The following is a 21,305-nucleotide window of genomic DNA, read 5'->3' as shown; positions in this document are numbered from 1 at the left end:
CCCCTTCCCCCGGCCTGACCCAGGCAACTGGTTGGACTTAGCCTTTCTCTCATCTCCCATCCCAGCCTTGTCACTACCCTCCTATTTTTGAAATAATCTGCCCCCTGGTTTCCCTTCCTCCAGGACTATCTCCTGCACAGTTGCCAGAGGGATCTTTCTACGACACACATCTGACCCTTCCAAAAATCTCTGTGGCATTTCATTTGCCTCCGTGGTAAAGTCCAGGCTCCCAGTGACCTAAAACCTGGGTTCTTTGCTGAGGCACAGTGACTTCCTGCAGCCCTTCCAGACAGGTCCTGCTGCTGGCCAGACTTGCTACAGCTCCTTGTGAAGCACAGCACAGGGCACATGGCGTCAGGGCTAGCCTCACTCACCCTCCCTGCCCTGGGCTTGAATCTGGGCCGGCTTATCCACACAGCACGGAAGGCACAGAGCCTTGGGCTTGTTCAGACACCCAAGGAAATGAACATAATAATAATAAATCCAATCTGCATTACATTCTTCTTTATACCAATCCAGTCATAAAATATAATTTTTACCATTTTATTTTTTAAACCATTTTATTAATTTTTACCATTAATGGAAGAAGGGGTCCGTGAAAGTCATAACACGGGCCTGATTTCGTCTCCCAAATAAAGTATTTGCCACTTGAATCTTGGCCTCAGCCTCTGCTTTCTAGACCACAACTTCTATTCTTGTGCCTTTTACCTCATGGTTGCAAGATGGCTGCGCTAGCTCCAGATATCACTGACATATTCCAGGAAAATTAGGGGTAGAATGCATCCATGTCTGGTTTCTGAGAAAGCACAAGCTTTACCATAAAGCCAGTCCAGCAGATTTCTGTGGCTGTCTCATGGCCAGAACATCACATAGATGACCAAACCGTGAAAGAACCTGGGGACTCCAGCCTCAAAAGTAGAGGACTATCGAGTGCTGGTGGCTCCGAGCATAAAGGCCTACCCTATTCCACCCCTCCAGACCCACGTTTGGTTTCCCCTGGCTCGCATGCGATTCTCCAGCCATACCCCACTGTTTGTAGTTCTCCACCATGCTGTTCCCTTTCTCACATCCACACCTTTGCTCTTCCTGCCACCTGCCGCCACCTGGTCCTCCTGGCACTCTTCCCTGACTTCTCCTCCTACCTCAGCCTCGGTGAGGTACCCATCCTTGTCATTTTCCTAATACCCCAGACATAGTGGTACCAAGGGACTGCAGGGATTGACAATTACCATTTCTGTGCCTCTCTCCCATATGTCAAACCTGCCACCACTGTGCCTGGTTCATGTTGAGTCATGGTGAAAGCACGATCTGCCCTCATTATCCCCCTTTACCTCTGTTTGCAGGCTCAGACAAGAGTCAGGGCATGCTGGCCTTGTCCATCAGTCCCAATCGGCGATACCTCGCTATCTCCGAGACTGTGCAAGAAAAACCCGTCATCACCATTTATGAACTGTCATCCATCCCTTGCCGGAAGCGCAAAATCCTTAATAATTTTGACTTTCCCGTTCAGAGATTTATTAGCATGGCTTTTTCTCCAGACTCCAAATACCTGTTGACTCAGACATCACCTCCAGAATCAAACCTTGTCTACTGGCTGTGGGAAAAACAGAAAATCATGGCTATTATTAGAACTGACTCTCAGAACAATGCTGTCTACCAGGTACCTCCCCGCATAACAAGTATTGTGCAAGTTACAAAAAATAGTAAGAGCTTGATGGAATGCTTTCTATGTGCCAGGAACAATGCTGATTTCATTTGCATTTTTAAATTTAGTCTCTCAACAACCACGTGTGGTCTGCATAATTATTATCCTACTTTTATAGATGAGAGAACTGAGGCTTCTAGAGTTTAAGCCTCTCACCTAAGATCACATAGGTAGTGGGTGGCAGGGGCTGGATTCACTGTCTGCTGTGCCTGTCTTCTTTCCTGTAGCCCAGAACTGCTTTCCCAGGTCGGCCCCCGAGATGGATTGAGAACCCACTTTGTCTTATGTCTGGCCTCTTCCTAGCAGCTTTGCTGGGCAGTGGAAAGATTTTAAGAATGTAATGTGAAGTGGTAGATCTTGAGGAACATGTCCATGAAATTGTAGTTACGTGGGGAGTGGAACTTGCCATCATGGTTTGAGGGCAAAACAAAGAGGACCCTTGGGAAGGCTGATTGACTGCTTAGGCAGTGGGTCCCAAAGAGGTTTTATCTTGGTGCAGTCACCCCAGGCTAGGATCTGGTACTCAGCTTTACAAGTTCAAGAACTCAGATCTGCTCCTGTTCAGAGATATAGCCAGTCAGTGTCTCAGGAATGGACCCCATTTTTCTCACAAGAGGCTGGTGGTTAACCCAGCATGTGACAACCAGAATGCTCCTGTCATTTACCTGGTGCAGTTCCTCCCTAATGATAGAGAACTCGGGAGGTGAAATTAGTTCTCAGAGGTTACTTGGTGACTACAGAATCAGACCAAAGACAGAGAGAGCCAGAAGATTATTTCATCTAGGTCTTGGTGAGATCAGGTCCAGCATCCCTATTCAGAGTAGAGTACATCCTCCCCAGTAAACATTTATCAGATGCCCACTATGAACCCAGCATTGGGAATACAAAGATGAAGAAACTATGGCCGGTCAGCTGCTCACCATCTAGTAGGGGTGTAGGTTGACTACTATTACTATATATCCCATTTGGTAGGAGACTGCATAGCTGTCGCTGACATGGTCCCTTTCCTCCTGGGCAGGGCACGTAAACCAACCAGATCCCCCTTTTCCAGCTGAGCCTTTGTTCCATTTTGTCAAGACTTGCTCATCTTCTTTTTGGCCTTGGTAAAATGATTTCTGTAGGTTTCCTAGTTTAAGATGCATGGGCCCTACAAACGTAATGAATCTGTGCTCTTATCAAATATGGTATCAAAATTTATCATGACTTCATGATGTTTAAAGGATACTCTGAGCTACCTGAAATAAATAGTCATTCGTAAAATGAGAAGTAATTCCATCAAGATTAGTTTTATCCTTTCACATTTTACAGGTGAGCTTCAATCCTCAGGATAACACTCAGGTTTGTGTCACTGGAAATGGGATGTTTAAGCTCCTCCGTTTTGCTGAGGGAACCCTGAAGCAAACCAATTTTCAGAGGGGAGAACCCCAAAACTACCTAGCCCACACCTGGGTGTCTGATGACAAGATCATCGTTGGCACTGATACAGGAAGGCTCTTCCTCTTTGAATCCGGAGATCAACGCTGGGAGACAAGTATAATGGTCAAGGAGCCCACCAGTGAGACCAAGAACCTGGGGAAGATCCAGGAATCAGAGAGGTAATGGCGCCCCTCTGGGTTGGTGCTCTTGTGAAAATATGCTCGTCATCCTAATAGCCTTATGCCAAAAATAGCATTCTTTTAAGGTCACTCAGAACTCCCCCACCTTAAAATCGACTCTTTTCATCTTCCCTCTGCCTTTCTCATGTTCGTCTATATTCATGCACAAATTTGACAGTTATGACCACAGCCTAGATACAATTCTTTTTATTTTTTATACCTACTCTCATTTTATAAGCATTTGGACTAGTTTTCAAAACCATAGATTTTCAAACAGACATTTTCTAGTGGCTGCCTAATTTTCTGATTCAATTCAATAGCTGGCCACCAAGCCCTTGCAGTGTGCAAGGCACCTTGCTAGGTGCTGGGGACATGGGTCCTCAAGGACCTCACAATTTGGAAGGAGCCAGCAGACCCACAAAGAAGTGCAGGGAAGTTGTTGGTAAATCTGACAAAAGCATATGGGGTAAAGTGGGGTCTCGGGTCAAGTTTACTTCTACTACAGCCAATAATAATCATATCTCAAACATATTAGAATGTACCATTGTATGTACTAGACACTGTGTTAAGCACTTTATATGTATTCTCATTTGAGTCTTACCCTATATAGTGCAAATTATTATCATGCCCATTTTATAGACAGGACAATGAGGCTCAAACAGGTTAAGCGACTCACCCAAGATCATAACACTGTCTCTGGAGCCTGAGCCCTCCAACACATGGCATATGATAGATTCTTCTTCCTGGGTAACTTTCAGTCCACCATTTTTCACCATTCCCCACACACGTGACCTCTCCTTTTTCCGTCGTGATTTTATTAGGAGCTTCCTAATGAGTCCCTCTGTCCTCCAGTTTGCCATGTTCCTAATCCTGCAGTGGGTCTGGTGCTCTAAGAATAAAGCCCAGACTCGTGAACTTGGCGCACATGTCCCTGCTGCTCTGACCCATCTTTACATCTGGGGCATCAGCTCCTGCCTCTGTCCCCCACACATGTCTCGTGCAGTCTTGCTTCTAGGCTCAGTCCTGTGTAGTTTCCCCTACACGACTCCTCGGGACATATTCACAGACTGACATAATCCTGTTCGTTTGGCAGATCAGCTGGGAGTTCTCAGCCTCTGCTCATCTCAGATGGGTGTACCACTTCTGTAATTGTCCTCAGAAAACCCTTGTTCCTTGCTGACTGGCTGCTCCCATCCCAGCCATCAGCTCCCTAACGGTCCTTAGCACTTGTCCTCTAGACTCTAAGCTCCTGAGGGCAGGAACTATGTCAGTCTTACTGAGTTTCACAGAGTTGTTAACACAGTATAATTCCAATACATATTTGTTATGTGGAAGGAAGGAGGGAAAGAAGAACAGGAGGGACGGAAGGAGGAAAGAGAGAGGGAGGGGGGAAGGGAGGAAGAAAATGGAACCCTGTATTCAAATCTCAGCCCTCCTGTTTACTAATTGTGTATCTTGGAAAACTCTCTGAGCCACTTTTTCCTAAACGAAAGGAGGATAATAATGCACGCAACAACCCCAGTAATAATAGTGCCCACACAGGGTGGTGAGACTACCAAATAAATGTGTAACCTTCCAGTCTTTCTTTGGAGTTTGTGTAGCCGTCTGAGGCCAAAGGGTGGCATTTTGGCTATGGGGCTCACAATGGGTGATTTCTCCCACCCCCAAAGACAGCCCTTCCTTCTCATCCCTAGCTGAACTCGCCTCGTGGGGACTGTCTCTGTAAACTTTACATGCTATTTTCTTTTTCTAGCCTGATCGAATTTCCAACCATCAGTTCCCCGGTCCCTTCCTATGAACAGGTCACGTTGGCCAGTAGCCACAGCCAGCTGGCCATGCCCCAGGTGTTCGCCCTTGCAGCCTATTCAAAGGGATTCGCCTGTTCTGCTGGGCCAGGCAGAGTTTTACTGTTTGAGAAGATGGAAGAGAAGGATTTTTACCGAGAGAGCAGGGAAATCCGGGTAAGGAGGGGAGAAAGAAGCAGAACTGGGGTCCTCCTGGCGCGTGTTCTCCATCAGCAGAGCACTGACAGGGAGTTTGCTGGGAGGAAGGGGCTGTAGGGTTGAGTGGAGATGGGGACTTGAGCCATTTGTCCCTGTGGGGAGTTTTCAGGACGGGGTGGACAGAGTGGGGCTTAAAATTGGGAGGATCTGGATTTGAATTCTGGAAGAGAACTTTGGCAAGTTATATTTTCTCTTTGAAGCTTAGTGTTCCAACAAAAATCATATTATGATATATACTGATACTTAACGTCTGGCACATAGGAAGCCTTCGGTAAATGTTTGTGGAATAAGTGATACAGACCGCTATAGAGAGAGAACATCTGTGCTTGGGGAGGATCCAGGAAGGCTCTGGGTGTTTGGTGGTCATCTCTGGGGAGGGTCCTAGAGGAAGGGTAACAATTGATGGGAGGGAACAGGTTAGGAATTGCAGGTGGAAGGAACAGGTGAGGCAGAGGCACCATGGACAGGGAGCAGGTGGTGTGTCTGGGAGATATTCTGCTCCCCGGTGGAGAGGAACTGAAATCACTTGAAAGGCAAAGATGGGAGCTGAGCCTGGTGAAAGATCTCAAATGCCAGCCTGAGGAGTGTGCGTGTAATTCAGCAGACAGCCTGCTTTTGAGCGCAATCTGCCAATGGTGTATAGTTGGGGGGGATTTGGAGGCATTAGGTGTGGGGTGGCTACAAACGCACAGACTGAGCCAGACTTGACTCTGACGTTATCGGTGAAGTGACTCGAGACGAGTTGCTGAATCCAGCAAAACCTTGTTTCTTCCTGAGAAAGTAGCCCATCCCTGGTGGTTATCAAAAGGATGAGCCAACACCTGTGTAAATCATGTGTGCGGTGCTTGGTGCTCAGCAAATGAGAGCACTCACTATCGCCATGCTTCGGAATCAGTTAAGAGGCTTTGTTACTTGAGCCAAGCAGTACTGAGGTCTAGTCACGGCAATGAATAGCAGGGAAAGTGGGAAGGAAAAGAGCCTTTGTGGAGGTTAAGCCTGCAGAACTTGCCCTGAGTAGACGTGGACAGCCAGAGATAAGGAGCTCCCAGAAATGATGCCTCGGCTTGGAGACTGGATGCCTGGGAAAAGATGCCAGTGGTAGGAAAATGGGGGTAGGAGCAAGGTGAGTGGGAACCATGGGGAATTATTAGGAGTTTACACTGCCTACTTCCAAAGCAATTCATTCTTGTTTGATTATTCACTTCACGAATATATGTTGAAGGTTTGCCATGTGCCAGGTTCTATGCTAAGGGCTGGGGTGCAGTAGGGAAAGCAAGCACACTAAGAGCCGGTCCAGAGAACACAGTCAACAGGCAACCAAACGAATATGAACTGATTGTCACATGCGGATCAACACTGTGAAGAAAATAAAGCCAGGAAAAGGACAGGGAGTGAGAAGGTTTCTGTTCTAGAGAGAGTAGCTTGGGGAGGCCTTGCTAAGGAAGTTGACGTTTTACCAGGCCCCGGAATAAAGTGAATCAGTTGGCAATGTGGGTTAGACTTTGGGAGTTAGATCAATATGTACACACAGACACACACACACACACATAGACATACACACACACACACAAACACACACAGCACAGAGTGCTTAGCTTGTGTCTGGTACAGAGCCGATGCTTTGTTTACTATTTTAAGGATTTATCATTGTGATTACTTTCACTACTGCTGCTTTCATTGAAACCCTCATATTAGGCAAAATCACTGACAGATAAAATATAGAGACGGAGAAGAAGAGGACTGAGGACAAAACTTAGCATTTCCTAATTCAGAGCCTGAGACAGAATGAGAACCCAGCAGAGGACACTGAGAAGTAGTGGCCATTCACTCACTCATTGAACAGATGTGGCATACCCACCATGGCCCAGGCTCCGTGCCTGATGCCTGAGATAGATGCATCAGTCATGGCCGCTTCCCCCAAGGACCTCCCTGGCTCTAGAGGAGAGCAGCAAGGCAGCACTTACTCTTCCGTTGAGCACTGCTACGCACTAGGTACGATGCTGGGCACTGGGACACAGACAAGGTCCTCAGTCTGTGGGTTCCCATACTGCTTTACACAGTGTGATAAATGTGGCAGCAGAGGACAGCTCCCTGGTGAGCACACTGAGGTGAGATTAGGGCCCACCCAGCCCAGGGCAGGGCAGGGCAGGATATTTCTCCCTCCCAGAGCCCTCACTGTGCTGGCAGAGCCGGGGGCGTTGACTATGGGAAGAAGGAATAGGGGGTATACAGGAGGACAGAACTCCAGGCAGGGGGAGGGAAACATGAGAGCCTGGTGTCCTGGCCCCCAGGGAGGCAGGTGCTGCCATCACTGCAACAGGATCTAGAAAAGTCAAGAAGATGAGGACGGAGCAGGAGCCTCTGGCTCTGGCAAGAAGGAAATTTCTAATATTGATGAGGACATTTCAATAAGTGATGCAGTGGGAGGAATTAAGAACTGAGTGGGTGGTAAGGATGTGGAGATGGTATATGCAGGCCAGCCTTTCGAGAAGTTTGATTGTTAGCAGACAAAAAGCAATGGCAGGGGGAAAGGAAATCTGAGATTATAATGTCTACTTGGGAACCCCAGGCCCTTTCAGGGATTGCTGGCTGGGCTGCTGTGTGGCCCCTTTTCTTTTCTCTGCCCTACATGGAAGAGGGGCTGTCACCTTCCCCTCTGCTGCCCCGAAGTACACATTGGTGTGCTTGACCACATGCCCTGGGCTTCTGACAGATGGGCAAGAATGGGATTTAAACTAACCCTTGTTTTCAGAGGGGATCTCAAACTGAGATGTAGAGTGTGATCATTTTTATCCATGCTACTGTCTCTTAGTCAGCCACTCAACACGTTAGGGTGAATACAAAACCCACAGAAACAGAAGTGACTCAAACCCTCCCTTCTCCGCATCTGAGGAGGATCCTTGGAAGCATGCTGGTCTGGGAGTCTGTAAACTAAAAGTATCTGAGAGAACTCTGAAAGTCCAAGGACACACTTATTGATGATGTGGGAACATTACTAACAGTTATTTTGCATCTTGGGCAGATTCCTCTGGACCCACAGAGCAATGAGCCAAGTCAGTCTGACAAGCAGGACATCCTCTGCCTGTGCTTCAGTCCCTCAGAGGAAACCCTGGTTGCCAGCACCAGCAAGAACCAACTCTACAGCATCACCATGTCCCTGACAGAGATCAGCAAGGTGAGTCTTCCCCAGTAACACTTCCTCCCAGCCCAAGGACTGGTTACCATGTGGGCAGATTTTTAATCCAAATTTGCTGAGCATGGCTCATTCAGCCTCTTCATAAGAGCAAAAGAAACTCTAATCTTAAGATTTCACTGTAGACACACTCTGCTATCCTCAGTGGGATTGTGATTGCTGCAGCCTCCTTGGAGGACACATTGGAGTTGTCTGTCGGGTTTAAATTGTACATCTCCTTTAACCCTGCGGTTGCACTTAAGAGAATTCAATGTACAACTATAGCTGCTCATGTACACAAAGACATATGTATATAAAGAAGTTTATTTTTCCTTTTTTGTTTTTAAATAACAAAGAAAGCTAGCATAAATACACTGCAGACATTGCAACAAAAAAGCACTATCAAAGATGAAGAGAATCACTTTGAACTTCCAAAAGGTTCACTTCATCAAGAAGATATTACAATTTTAAAACTGTATGCACCTGATAGCATGCACTCAAAATATATGAAGCCAAAATTGACAGAACAACAAGGAAAATAGACCATCTACAATCATAGTAGGAGATCTTAACATATCTTTCTCAGTAACGGTGTTTTTTCTTAAATAATAGGTTTATTGAGTATTTATTGGTATTTATTCACATGCTATACAATTCACATATTTAAAGTATACAATTCAGTGGTCTTGAGTATATTCAGAGAGTCGTGCAACCATTACCACAGTCAATTTTAGAACATTTTCATTGCTTCTGGTTCTTTTTTGTTTGTCCCTATGGATCTGAATTACCATCTGAAGTCACTTCCTTAGCCCAATACAGATTTGCTCCCACCTACCATCTTTTTGCTGTTACTGGCAAATACATTTCCATTCACCCAACAATGCATAACATACATATTGTTTTATATAGTGGCTTTTTCAGTAAGGTTAAAGAAGAGTGGGGATAAAATATGTGTTTATGTTATCTTTCATAATGACATAATACCTTTACTGGTGTTCTTTCTGTTTTTTGGTGGATTCAAACTACTCTCTGGGGTCACTTGCTTTCAACCTGAAGAATCTCCTTTAGTATTTCATTTAAGGCAAGTCTGCAAGCAATAAACTCTTTTAGTTCTTGTTGGGAATGTTTTTATTTCACCTTCATTTTTAAGAGATAGCTTTGCTGGATACAGAATTCTTGATAGACAGTTTTTTCTTTGAATACTTTGAACATGTTATTCCACTCCCTTTTGGCTTCTATTATTTTTGCTGAGAAATCTGCTGTTATCTTGTTGGAGTTCCCTTGTAACTGATCAATCATTTTGCTCTTGGTGCTTTCAAGGTTTTTTTTTTCTTTTGTCTTTGGTTTTTGATATTTTTACTATGATATGTCTGTGAATCTCTTTGTGTTTATCTTTCTTGGAGTTCATTCAGCTTCCTAGATGTGTACATTAATATTTTTCAATGAGTTTGGGAAGTTTTCAGCCATTATTTATCCAAATATTTTTCTGCTCCTTTCCTCTGGTACTCCCATTGTACATATGTTGGTGTGTTTAATGGTGTTCCACATTTACCTGCAGTTCAGTTCATTTTTCTTCATTCTTTTTTCTGTTTTTCAGATTGTGTAATCTTTATTGATCTGTCCTTAACTTCACTAATTCTTTCTTCTGCTAGTTCAGATCTCTTTTGAGTCCCTCTAGTGGATTTTTCAGTCCTGTTATTGTACTTTTTACCTCCAGAATTTCTTGTTTTTGTTTTTGTTTTTTGTTTTTTGAGAGAGAGCATATGCACAAGGGGGGGAGGGGTAGAGGGAGAGAATCTTAAGGAGGCTCCATGCCCAATGTGGAGCCCGACGCAGGGCTTGATCTCACAACCCTGAGATCATAACCTGAGCCGAAATCAAGAGTCAAATGCTTAACTGACTTGAGCCACCCAGGCGCCCCATGAATTTCTATTTTTTAAACAATTTTTATCTCTTTTTGATGTTCCCTATTTGATGTGACATTGTTATCAGAAGTTTCTTTACTTCTTTAATCATGGTTTTCTTTAGTTCTCTGAACAGATCTATAATGGCCACTGTGAAATCTTTGTACCTTAAATCCAATATCTGGTCACTCTCACAAGCAATTTCTGTTGCCTGTGTGCAGAAAAGTGCAAATTAAAACAAGTCTGAGATCTTTTTTTTTTCCAGTGACACTTTTCCTTGCTTTAATATTATCTTTTTCTGTTTTTGAAATGAGCTTTCAATTACAAAATAGCAAACTACACTCAAAAATGCCAGCCATTGGCATGCTATGGAGAAGCTCACAAGTAAGGACAGATAACAGCGTCCCGTGGGAGGAGGTGGGAAGTGATTGAAGCAGTGGTAACAAATGTTCACAGGAAGCTAAAACTATCCAAAAAGTTGTACCTTAATGTTAGCACAGGTTAGACTCGTCACTACCTTGGGGGGTGGCCTCAGTGTGTTTGGGTTCAGATTCTACAGGGCAATGCAGTTTCTTCCAGTTAAGAGTTCTTGGCTTGCACCAATCACAGGGGAGCCAGATGGCACTGGACCAGTCTAGGCTATTAGCTTTTCAAAATGCTGTTGTAGATGTACAGAGAGACTTCAGGAGCTCTACACTTCAGTGACAGTGTGCAACTTGGGTTTCCTGGCTGGATACGTAGCTCAGCCAAAATCCAAATGCCATCAGTGAGCTTTAGGGATTGGTACAGCATGTTCTGCCCTTCCACATTCCTCTTGGCAGTAGTATAAACGTTGTTTTGCAATTTGCTGGAAAATGTCAGCATTTAAATGACATTGTTTTCATTGGGAACATCCTTCCATGTTGCAAGGAAGACCTGGTGCTTCATTTTGCCATTTTCTACAGAAAGCACATTGAGTGGGATGAGGCAGCAGAAGTAGCCTCAGGGTGATATACTACACCTCTGGTTCCCCAGACAGCAAAGTGACAAGTGGAAGGGCCAACTTTTTCAGTAGCATATTATAGTAGTCAGAGTCCTTGGGTAACAACTCTAGAAACTTCATTAGCTAAAAGCACCAATGCTGAGTTGGCAGGAGATAGCCAGAGAATTACATGCTCACAGATGCTCTAACCTCCAAGGCATCTTTAGGGTTGTAATTAGATAGTCCAAAATGAAAATCTGGCCCCATTCAGTGCACTCATTTGGGGGTGTCAGCAGCTTATTGATGTTCTGGGTTCAGATCGAGCAGGTTGCTGTTTAGGTGAGATTCACTGATTTCAGATAATGCTACTAGAGCATTAGCCACCACCATCGGATTTGAATCTGCTATCAGATCCCACACAAAATCCAGAAATCCCTAATCTTCCACCATCTGGGCATTGATATCATGGAATTTTGCCATACAAAACTGCTGCTGCTGTTTTCTAAACATAGGGATCTTCTTCCTTCAAGCACTTGCAGAGGGGCGCACAGCGATCTTGTGTAATCTTGTCCACCCAGATGCACCCCATGGTCCTGACTGCCAAGGCCCAAATTAGAGGATAGGGATCTTCACAATCCACAAAGCTGTTGACAGCCATGATGGCCACATCTGGCTGACTCTTGGAGTAGTTCATCAAATAGAGGTACATGAGCTTCTTCAATTTCAGACTGTCGGTTTGCATACAGTTCACTACAACTGGAAGGAAAGAGCTGACATCCTTCCTTACAGTCATGGCAACAATCACTTTCTTCACAGGCTCCTTCCTCTTTTCTTTCTTTTCCTCATTGAGTTCAGCCTTCAATTCAAAGATTTCTCCTTTTTTATTGATTGTGAAGTGCTTGGAGTCAGTCATGGTTTTGGATCTTTTTAATTTAAATTCAATTAATATATAGTGCATTATTAGTTTCAGAGGTAGAGTTCAGTGATTCATCAGTCTTATATAACACCCAGTGCTCATTACATCATGTGCTCTCCTTAATGTCCATCACCTAGTTACCCCATTCCCCTAACCCCCTCTCCTCCAGCAATCCTCAGTTTTTTTCCTGTGATTAAGAGTCTCTTATGGTTTGTCTCCCTCTCTGATTTCATCTTGTTTTATTTTTCCTTCCATTTCCCTATGATCCTCTGTTTTGTTTCTTAAATTCCACATGTGAGTGAGAGCATATGATAATGGTCTTTCTCTGATTGACTTATTTCGCTTAGCATGGTTTGGGATCTTTAATGTGCGCCAGAGGCAAGGGCAGAGGGTGGCCGCAGCAGCCAGAGAGCATGGCCTGAGTGGTGGGGTAATGGTTTCCTGCATGTCACAACTGAGAGGCTTCTTTATAAGAATTATTTTTATTATATTACCAAAAATTAGAAAGTCAGATCTCACCGGAGATTTCTGAGAATAAGGGAAAATGGGAATCCTAATGTGATGATGACACAGGTGTTCTAGAGAGCAGTCTGATAGTTCCTGGTCAAATAGAGAATGCATACATCTTGTTACCCAGTGTTCTGCCCCTGGATGCATACCAGGAACTACATCATGCTGGTCTGCTAAAGAACATGCCCAAAGGCATTCACCTTGATGTTCATAATAAGGAGAGTTGAAGACAACCCAGATGTTTATTCCTAGGAGTGATAGAGAAGTGAAGTAGCAGGATGCATACTACAGAATACCAAACCTAAGTTAGAAGCGATGATTATACATATGAGAACATAGATGGTTGAGAGAAAAAAGTAAAACTACAGAATGCAATCAGAATCACAATGCCATGTATAGAAATAGCCAAGGACATAAATGAGACACATTAATTGGTGCCTTTGATAAGGGAGGAACAAGAGTGAAAATTAGAGAACAAAGGAATGAAATGAACACAAAATAAAAATTGACCATACATGAATTGATTATGACAGTCTACAGCTCTGTGCCTGAGATACAAAATCAAGAAAACAAAGATACAAAATCAAGGAAATAGGAGACAAGGTCATCAGATGAGCTTTGGGAATGGGGGAAAGACGAAGAGAGTTTGGAAGGCGTGGAAAGAGAATAAATGGCATGAAATCAGTATCTCTTGTAGATTCAGAAAGTGAACTTACTGAAAAACCTGGTGGAGTTACCGGGTCCATTGGAGGCTTGCAGTCATGAATTCTAAGTGAAACCAGTAAGCCTGCTTCCCTGATTCTCCATCATTGTACAGCTTCTCAGGCAGAGGTGCAGAAAAAAGACAAAAGAAAGAGAACTGCTGCTGTTTTTAAGAGAAGCGAGATTTGGGTGTGTTTAAAAGCTGATAGGAATGTACCAGTAGAGACAGGGAGGTTGAAGATATTGGAGAAAGAAGGGGTAAGACATGGAAAAGAATGGGAATAATTGTGCCTGCCCCCCGACCCCAGCACAGCACCTTTTCCTCCGAGGTAGTAGGGAAGGATGAGTGAATGGAGGTAAGCTGATAAGTGGGAAAGGGCCAGGATTTGAGGGAATCCCCACCCCAGCCTTCGTCCTCCTTGTGAATGGACCTAAAATCCGTGCACCTCATTGAATTTCCCAGCCATCACTCCTCATTCGGGTGTCCCAGCGATAATGCCCCTGGTTACAGAACATGGGGAACCCACACAACCATTGTAGTAGAATACATTTTCATTTCAAATCATTCACTCAGCTCTCACTGCTGCCGGTGACAGAGCAACACCATCTCTCTGGAGAGAAATTTGGCATACCTATCAAGGTCTTTAGAATTTAGAATGACATTTCCCCCCAGTATTCTACTTGTAGAAATGTATCCGTTGTGTCAGTCCCAGCCTGCTGATAGTGATGCTATTGGCTAGGAATGCCGGAGGCACTTGCCCAGACCCATACTACTCCTAGCAAACCCCCAGATGTTTCTACCACCAGGGCCAGTGATGTGGCTGGACCGGACCTTTTGTTTCTTACTATGATACTTCGGCAAAAAACATCAGGGAACTTTGGGGGAAATGATTTATTACTCACGGGTTCTGGAGGGTACACAGCACACGTTAGGGCCACACTGTGAGGTCATGGGGGGCAGCATGGGGCTTTGCCTTTATGAGGCTGTAAGGGTGGGATGTCTAGGGTTTTGTGGGTTCACTCTTTATTGGCTAATTTAAAGCCTACGAGTGGGATTGAGAGCACAGGAAGGGAGAAGTGGGAGCAATCAAGCAGTCATTATCTAAATTATCCAGGGCATCTGAGAAAGGGACCTCCATGGGTGGGGGCAGTCTACTTCCTTACCTGGTGGTTTTGCCAGCAGCTGACAATATGTTTATTCAAGATGGATATCTTTTGAAATGGATGCCTACACATTCGAAAGCTTAGTGTTGTACACTCACACTGCAGGATCTAAGGAAGTAATCAGAGAGGTACACAGACGTACATGCAAGGATGTTTAGTCTAGTGTTACTCCTCAATAACAACAAAAAAATGGAGGGGCGCCTGGGTGGCTCAGTCATCGGCGTCTACCTTCAGCTCTGGTCCTAGGATCCTGGGATCGAGCCCCGCATCACGCTTCCTGCTCGGCGGGAGGCCTGCTTCTCCCTCTCCCACTCCCCGCTGCTTGTGTTCCCTCTCTCGCTGTGTCTCTCTCTGTCAAATAAACAAATAAAATCTTAAAAAAATAAATGGAATCCACTGAAATGTTCCCACAGTAGACAAATGATATATATATTAAATTCTGGTATATCTATAGAATAAAATATTTTATCGCCATTAAGATAATGTTTTAAAATAAGAGTAGCATTGGAAAACATGCATGATATTAAAGCAGTCTTCCTACAGCCTGATTCCTGTGCACCCAGGCTAACTAATGTTCACGGTAGTACTGAGAGCTGAAGTGCACAGCCAGCCTTTTGCTCACTCTGCCAGATCTCACTCTGTGATTTCTCCAGGGGGAGCCCGCTCACTTCGAGTATCTGATGTACCCCTTGCACTCGGCATCCATCACCGGTCTAGCTACGTGCATTCGTAAACCCCTCATTGCCACCTGTTCTCTGGATCGATCCATTCGCATCTGGAATTATGAATCAAAGTAAGAATGAAAGGCTTTGCTACTGTAGTATGCAAGATTTCAGTTGTTAAATTTGTTCATGTGAATTATTTTAATTAGAGAGTTTTAAAATGTAATTACTTAGAAGCTTTCAGTTGGAAAAGATTTTTTTTTTTAAGATTTTATTCATTTATTTGAGAGAGAGAGCACAAGTGGGGAGGAGGGGCAGAGGCAGAGGGAGAAGCAGGCTCCACACTGAGCAGGGAGCCCAAAGCAGGGCTCAATCCCAGGACCCTGGGATCATGATTGGGGCTGAAAGCAGCTGCTCGACCAACTGAGCCATCTGGGCGTCCCGGAAAAGTTTTTTTTTTTTTTTTTTTTTTTAATCAAGCCAGGCAACTTACATGTTTCTCTTCTCTTTTTTGTTCGTGCTTGGCCTAGAAAATTGCTTTGTGTTTCATTAAGCGCTTACCACATGCCAGACACCATGCTGGACTCTAGGGACATAAAGATAACACGGCAGTATCTCACCTTCTCATATAACCTCCTATGTTCTTCCAGTTTTCCCATCCCCTCACTCCCACTAGATGTGTTTTTCACCATATGGAGCTCTCCAGACCACTCATTCCATCTATTTCTCCTTGTCACTGCCCCTAGCCACCCTTAACTCCCTAGTGAATTTATCCTCCTGGCATAGATTCCCTGAGAATCTCCAACCTAGTTTGGCCCCACACCGGAATATCTTTGGTCTTTGTATATAGCTGCTGGGCTGCTGAAAAGAAACTGTGTGATCCTTCTGATTTGGGGATTCTAAATGGAGCCGTGCCTTCAGCATCACTAGACAGCTCATTGATCACTTCCCCTATCTTCCATACTCATTGCTGGACACTCTCAAATAACCAAAGTCCAGAAAAAAGAGGAACCAATCATTTTAAGCAATAAAGTATCTCAAATGCTATGACAAAAGTATTTGCCAGATACAGTGGAGGGCTCAAGGGAATTAGCAGGCTGGACTTCTAATTCAGTAATCGATCTCTCTCACAGCACACTGGAGCTATTTAAGGAATACCAGGAAGAGGCATATACAATCAGCCTTCACCCGTCTGGACACTTCATTGTAGTAGGGTTTGCTGACAAACTACGCCTTATGAATCTACTCATTGATGACATACGTTCTTTCAAAGAATACTCTGTCAGAGGATGCAGAGAGGTAAGATGCTGGAGATAAAGGTCCAGTTTCTTAGAAAACCAGGGTTGAAATATCAAGGACTAACACGCTCTGGCAAGGTGAGACCAAAGCCTATCTTAGAGAACTTCAGTGGCTTTAAAAGAAAAAGGAAGAAATCCAGTTCTTCTCTCACTTCTTGGGCATATGGCTCCATCTCATTTTTCTCATGCTCATCAGGATATTTCATTGAACCCCAAACCTTGTGAGATCCCAGGTGTGATTAATCCTCTCTGTGATTGCAGAGGAACAAAAAAGCATCAAAAAGGAAAGTTGTCTCAGACTCAGGGTCCCAGCTGGAAAGGTGAGGTTGGAGACTGAGAAGGGCCAAGGAATATGCAGGTTAACAGGGAGAAGCAGGAAGCAGCCCATCACATTTCCCCCTGAGATGACTGCAGAAACCAAACAGTGACTGAAGGAATTGCTTCCCCACTCTGAAATCTCTACAGAGACGAGTGAATGCTGTGCTTTACCATCTAAGCAGCTTCATGGTCAGTGCACATGGCAGTGGCAGCATCTTGGCCAGTATGAGCTACAGGAATAGTGAAGATGTCAGCCAGTCCTCAGTCCTATCTGTGCCTCCCCCCAATTCCCACTTCCACACCTGTTTTAGCTGGAACTCTTTAGGAAAAGGAGGTCTTGACTGTAACCTCCAGACTGCTCATTTCTTTCTTTCATTCTTGCTGTCTTGTTTTGCTTCTTTATAGTGTTCCTTTAGCAATGGGGGTCACCTGTTCGCTGCAGTCAATGGAAATGTGATTCACATTTTTACCACCACAAGCCTGGAGAACATCTCAAACCTGAAAGGACATACAGGGAAGGTAAGTGAGTGAGCAGTGTCCAGGGAAATGAGGGCCACAGAGTCAAGCATTACACTCACCGAGTGAACAAAAAAGAAATGAGTCCTTTCTTCCTGGAGTTCACTGTTTACGTGGGGGAAAGAGACAATAAAACAAAAGCACAGGCTAATTACTAATTGCAGTAAATGCAGTGAAAGAAAAACATGGGGTGTTAGAATAAATAATGAAAGAGTTAGCATAATTTAGATTGGGGTGTTCACAAAGGCTGGGTCCTAAAGGAGTAGGAAGGAATTAACCAGACAGAGCTGGTGGAGATCATCATTGCAGGTAAGAATCCAAAGACCCTGGGATGAGAGATTGCATGGCTGTCAGAGGAACTGAAAGTCTGTGGGACTGGAACATAGATATCAGGATGAAACTCAGGAGCGAGCTGAGATTGGTGAGGTTAGCAGGGGCCCAAGTGCATGGAAACTTGCAGGCCTTTTAAAGATAAAAAAGATAAAGGTGGTCTTTCTCCTCCTTGTTTCTTGAAACCATTGAAGACTTTCAGGGCAGGAAATAATACGACCAGATTTGCATTTTAGATTACTTTGGCTGCAGAAAGAAGAATGTATTGAAAGGGACGGGGTGGAAATGGTAAAGAGAATATTGTGGATATCTACACTATTTTGGACCACGATGGAGGTGGGACAGATGGGGAAAGGTAGGTGGATTCAAAAGATATTTAGGCAGCAAAACCAATAGTTTTTAGACAGAGTGAGGTGGGGCATGAAGCGAAGGGAGGGGCCAAAGGTTGAAAGACTAAGAAGAAGTAGGCAAAAGAATTTGGAGAGAAAAAGCACTTGAGAAAGAAAGGCATTTTAGGCAGAAGGACTTGTTAAAGATGATGGGAGTATAAAATAGGGTAGTGGTTTGGGATATACATGGCTGGAACATTGGGCACATTCCAGAAGTGGCAGAAGGAGCTGGAGAGGTTGGCTACATCATAGTGTGTATACCATGCCAAGAAATTGGACTGTAGGCGATGAGAAGCAACTGAAAGGATTTAAGAATGTAGTAATGGGATTAGAAAGGTACTTCTCCAGGGGCACCTGGGCAGCTCAGTTGCCTTCAGCTCAGGTCATGATCCCCGGGTCCTGGGATCGAGCCCCACATCGGGCTCCCTGCTCAGTGGGGGAGCCTGCTTCTCCTTCTCCCTCTGCCACTTTCTCTCTCACTCTCTCAAATAAATAAATAAAATCTTGAAAGAAAGAAAGAGAGAGAGAGAAAGAAGAAAGAAAAGAAAGAAAGAAAGAAAGAAAGAAAAAGAAAGAAAGAAAGAAAGAAAGAAAAAGAAAGAAAGAAAGAAAGAAGAAAGAAAGAAAGAAAGGGGTACTTTTCTAAACAGTATTGAGGATGCATTAGAGGGGAGGGAAGTTGGAGGGATGGAGACCAGCTAAGAAGTGAGGGTAAAAGATGAGTCAGGAAGTAAACCATGGCTTTAGTAGTAGAAACAGAGAGAAGCATGATATTAAATTCCATTTTGTACACGTTACGTTTGATGTGTCAAAAAAGTATGGTACATGAGTGTGGAGATCAGGAAAGAAGGCTGGAAATGAAGATTCACGGGATTAGGTGGTAGTGGAAGTCAGAGGCATAGATTACATCACCAAGGGCCTGTGTGGAATCTGAGAAGAATCTTGGACAGAAGACAGGTGGTCAACATTTAAGGAACTGGTTAAGAAGAGAAAGCCTGCAAACAAAGGCACAGGAGAACTTGGAATCAAGGAATTGTTTCAGAGAAGCTAAGGAACTCATTCCCAAAAGGATAAAGTAGTCAGTGGCATTAAAGGTCAGAGAGGGGCACCCGGTGGCTCAATTGGTTAAGCATCTGATTCTTGGTTTTGGCTCAGGTCATGATCTCATGGGTTGTGAGATCAAACCCCGCATTGGGCTCCATGTTAAGGGGGGGTCGGCTTGAGATTTTCTCCCTCTGCCCCTTTCCCCACTTGTATGTGTGCACACACGTGCTCTTTCTCTCTTTCTCTCTCTCTAAATAAATAAATAAATAAATCTTGAAAAATTTTTAAAAATAAAGGTCAGGGGTGTCTGGGTGGCTCAGTAGGTTAAGCGTCTGCCTTCGGCTCAGGTCATGATCTCAGGGTCCTGAGATTGAGCGGCGCGTCAGGCTCCCTGCTCAGTGGGGAGTCTGCTTCTCCTTCTGCCCTTCCCCCCTGCCCGTGATCTCTCTCTCACTCTCTCTCTCTCTCTCTCAAATGAATAAGTAAAATCTTTTTAAAAAATAAATAAATAAAGGTCAGAGAGAAGTCCTGTAAAGTCTAAAAACGGACCATTGAGTTTAGCAAGTAACAGGTGCATCAGTGCAGGTGCTATGAAAACGCAAGCATTATTGAGTTGCTGAGCTTCCTGTTTCAGCAGTGTGATTGGTCTTCAAGCAACTGTGGAGATGCTGATGAAAGTATACCAGGTGATTCTGATGCTCTTTCTAGAACTATGTGCACCTCCATGGGAGGCCCTCCCTCACCAGTCCAGGAAAGCAGACATTTGTTTTACCACTTTGCAAGTATTTATAACACTGGTCTCTAACCAGGAATATGTGTTGGACTTACATCTGCAATACTAAAAAATACAGATGGAGAATGCAATAAAGCCCTGCCTACAGGGACATTTATAACCTTAAATACATATATTAGAAATATTAAAAAGATTTAAAAATCAGTGATATAATCATCCACTTCAAGAAATTAGAAAAGGAACAGCAAGTTAAATTCAAAGAAGATAAAAGGAAGGAAATAATAAGGATAAGAGCAAAAGTTAATGAAATAAAAAACAAACGCAAGAGAAGATCATCAAAGCCAAAACTTGGTTTGGATTTTTTTTTTTAAATAATCTCTATCCTCAACATGGGGCTTGAACTCACAACCCTGAGATCAAGAGTTGCATGCTGTACCAACTGAGCCAGCCAGGTGACCCCAAAGCTTAATTTTTTGAAAATGCAAAATGGACAAGCCCTTGACATGACTGACCAAGGGAGGAAAAAAAGAGGAAAGGTAAATAACCAATATGAGGAATGAAAAGGAGGTATCACTACAGATCCTATATATAATAAAAAAGATCAAAAGAGGATATTATGAACAACTTTATGTAAATTGAATATATAGATGAAACCAACAAATTCCTGGAAAAATTGAATCTGTAAAAGAATCTATAAAGAAAACTCTAGGCTCAGAGCATATCACTAGAGAATTATATCAACTTGTAAGGAAAAAAATGACACTAATCTTGAAGAAACTCTTACAAAGAACAGAAAAAAGAGCAGATACTTCCCTGTATTGTTCTATGGGGCTACCATAATCATGATACCAAAACCTGCCAAAGACATCACCAGAAAAAGAAATGATCAGCCAGTCTTTTTCATGAACATAAAAAAGTTCTAAACAAAATATTATCAAACCAATCTATCAATATATAAAAAGGATAATACAGCATGACCAAGTTGGATTTATTCCAGGAATACAAGATGGTTTTACAATTTGAAATCAATTAGTATACTATACCACACTAACAGAAACATGATTTTTCATCCTTATTATCTCCATAAATGCAGATACAATAAAATTGAAACATTTAATATCCATTCATGATTTTATTTTTTTTTAAAGATTTTATTTATTTATTTGACAGAGAGAGACACAGCAAGAGAGGGAACACAAGCAGGGGGGAGTGGGAGAGGGAGAAGCAGGCTTCCCGCGGAGCAGAGAGCCCGATATGGGACTCGATCCCAGGACCCTGGGACCATGACCTGAGCCGAAGGCAGACACTTAATGACTGAGCCACCCAGGCGCCCCTCCATTCATGATTTTAAAAAACAACACTTAATAAACAAAAAATAATGGA

General features: G+C 43.7%; 1 protein-coding gene across 1 annotated transcript in view; it reads left to right on the top strand.

Moving 5' to 3' along the window:
- CFAP57 (cilia and flagella associated protein 57) overlaps nt 1-21,305 on the top strand; it is a 68,384-nt gene that overhangs the window by 3,306 nt on the left and 43,773 nt on the right. Inside the window, exons 3-9 of the mRNA XM_036073440.2 lie at nt 1,344-1,660; nt 3,014-3,300; nt 5,054-5,261; nt 8,326-8,478; nt 15,286-15,425; nt 16,428-16,593; nt 17,316-17,429. Of these exons, the coding sequence (XP_035929333.2) occupies nt 1,344-1,660; nt 3,014-3,300; nt 5,054-5,261; nt 8,326-8,478; nt 15,286-15,425; nt 16,428-16,593; nt 17,316-17,429 (1,385 nt within the window). The remainder of the gene's footprint in view (nt 1-1,343; nt 1,661-3,013; nt 3,301-5,053; nt 5,262-8,325; nt 8,479-15,285; nt 15,426-16,427; nt 16,594-17,315; nt 17,430-21,305) is intronic.

Source organism: Halichoerus grypus, chromosome 5, assembly GCF_964656455.1.
Source record: "Halichoerus grypus chromosome 5, mHalGry1.hap1.1, whole genome shotgun sequence".
NCBI classification, from domain to species: Eukaryota; Metazoa; Chordata; class Mammalia; order Carnivora; family Phocidae; genus Halichoerus; species Halichoerus grypus.
Note: the sequence above shows the minus strand (reverse complement) of the source record. Positions and strands in the feature narration are given on the sequence as shown.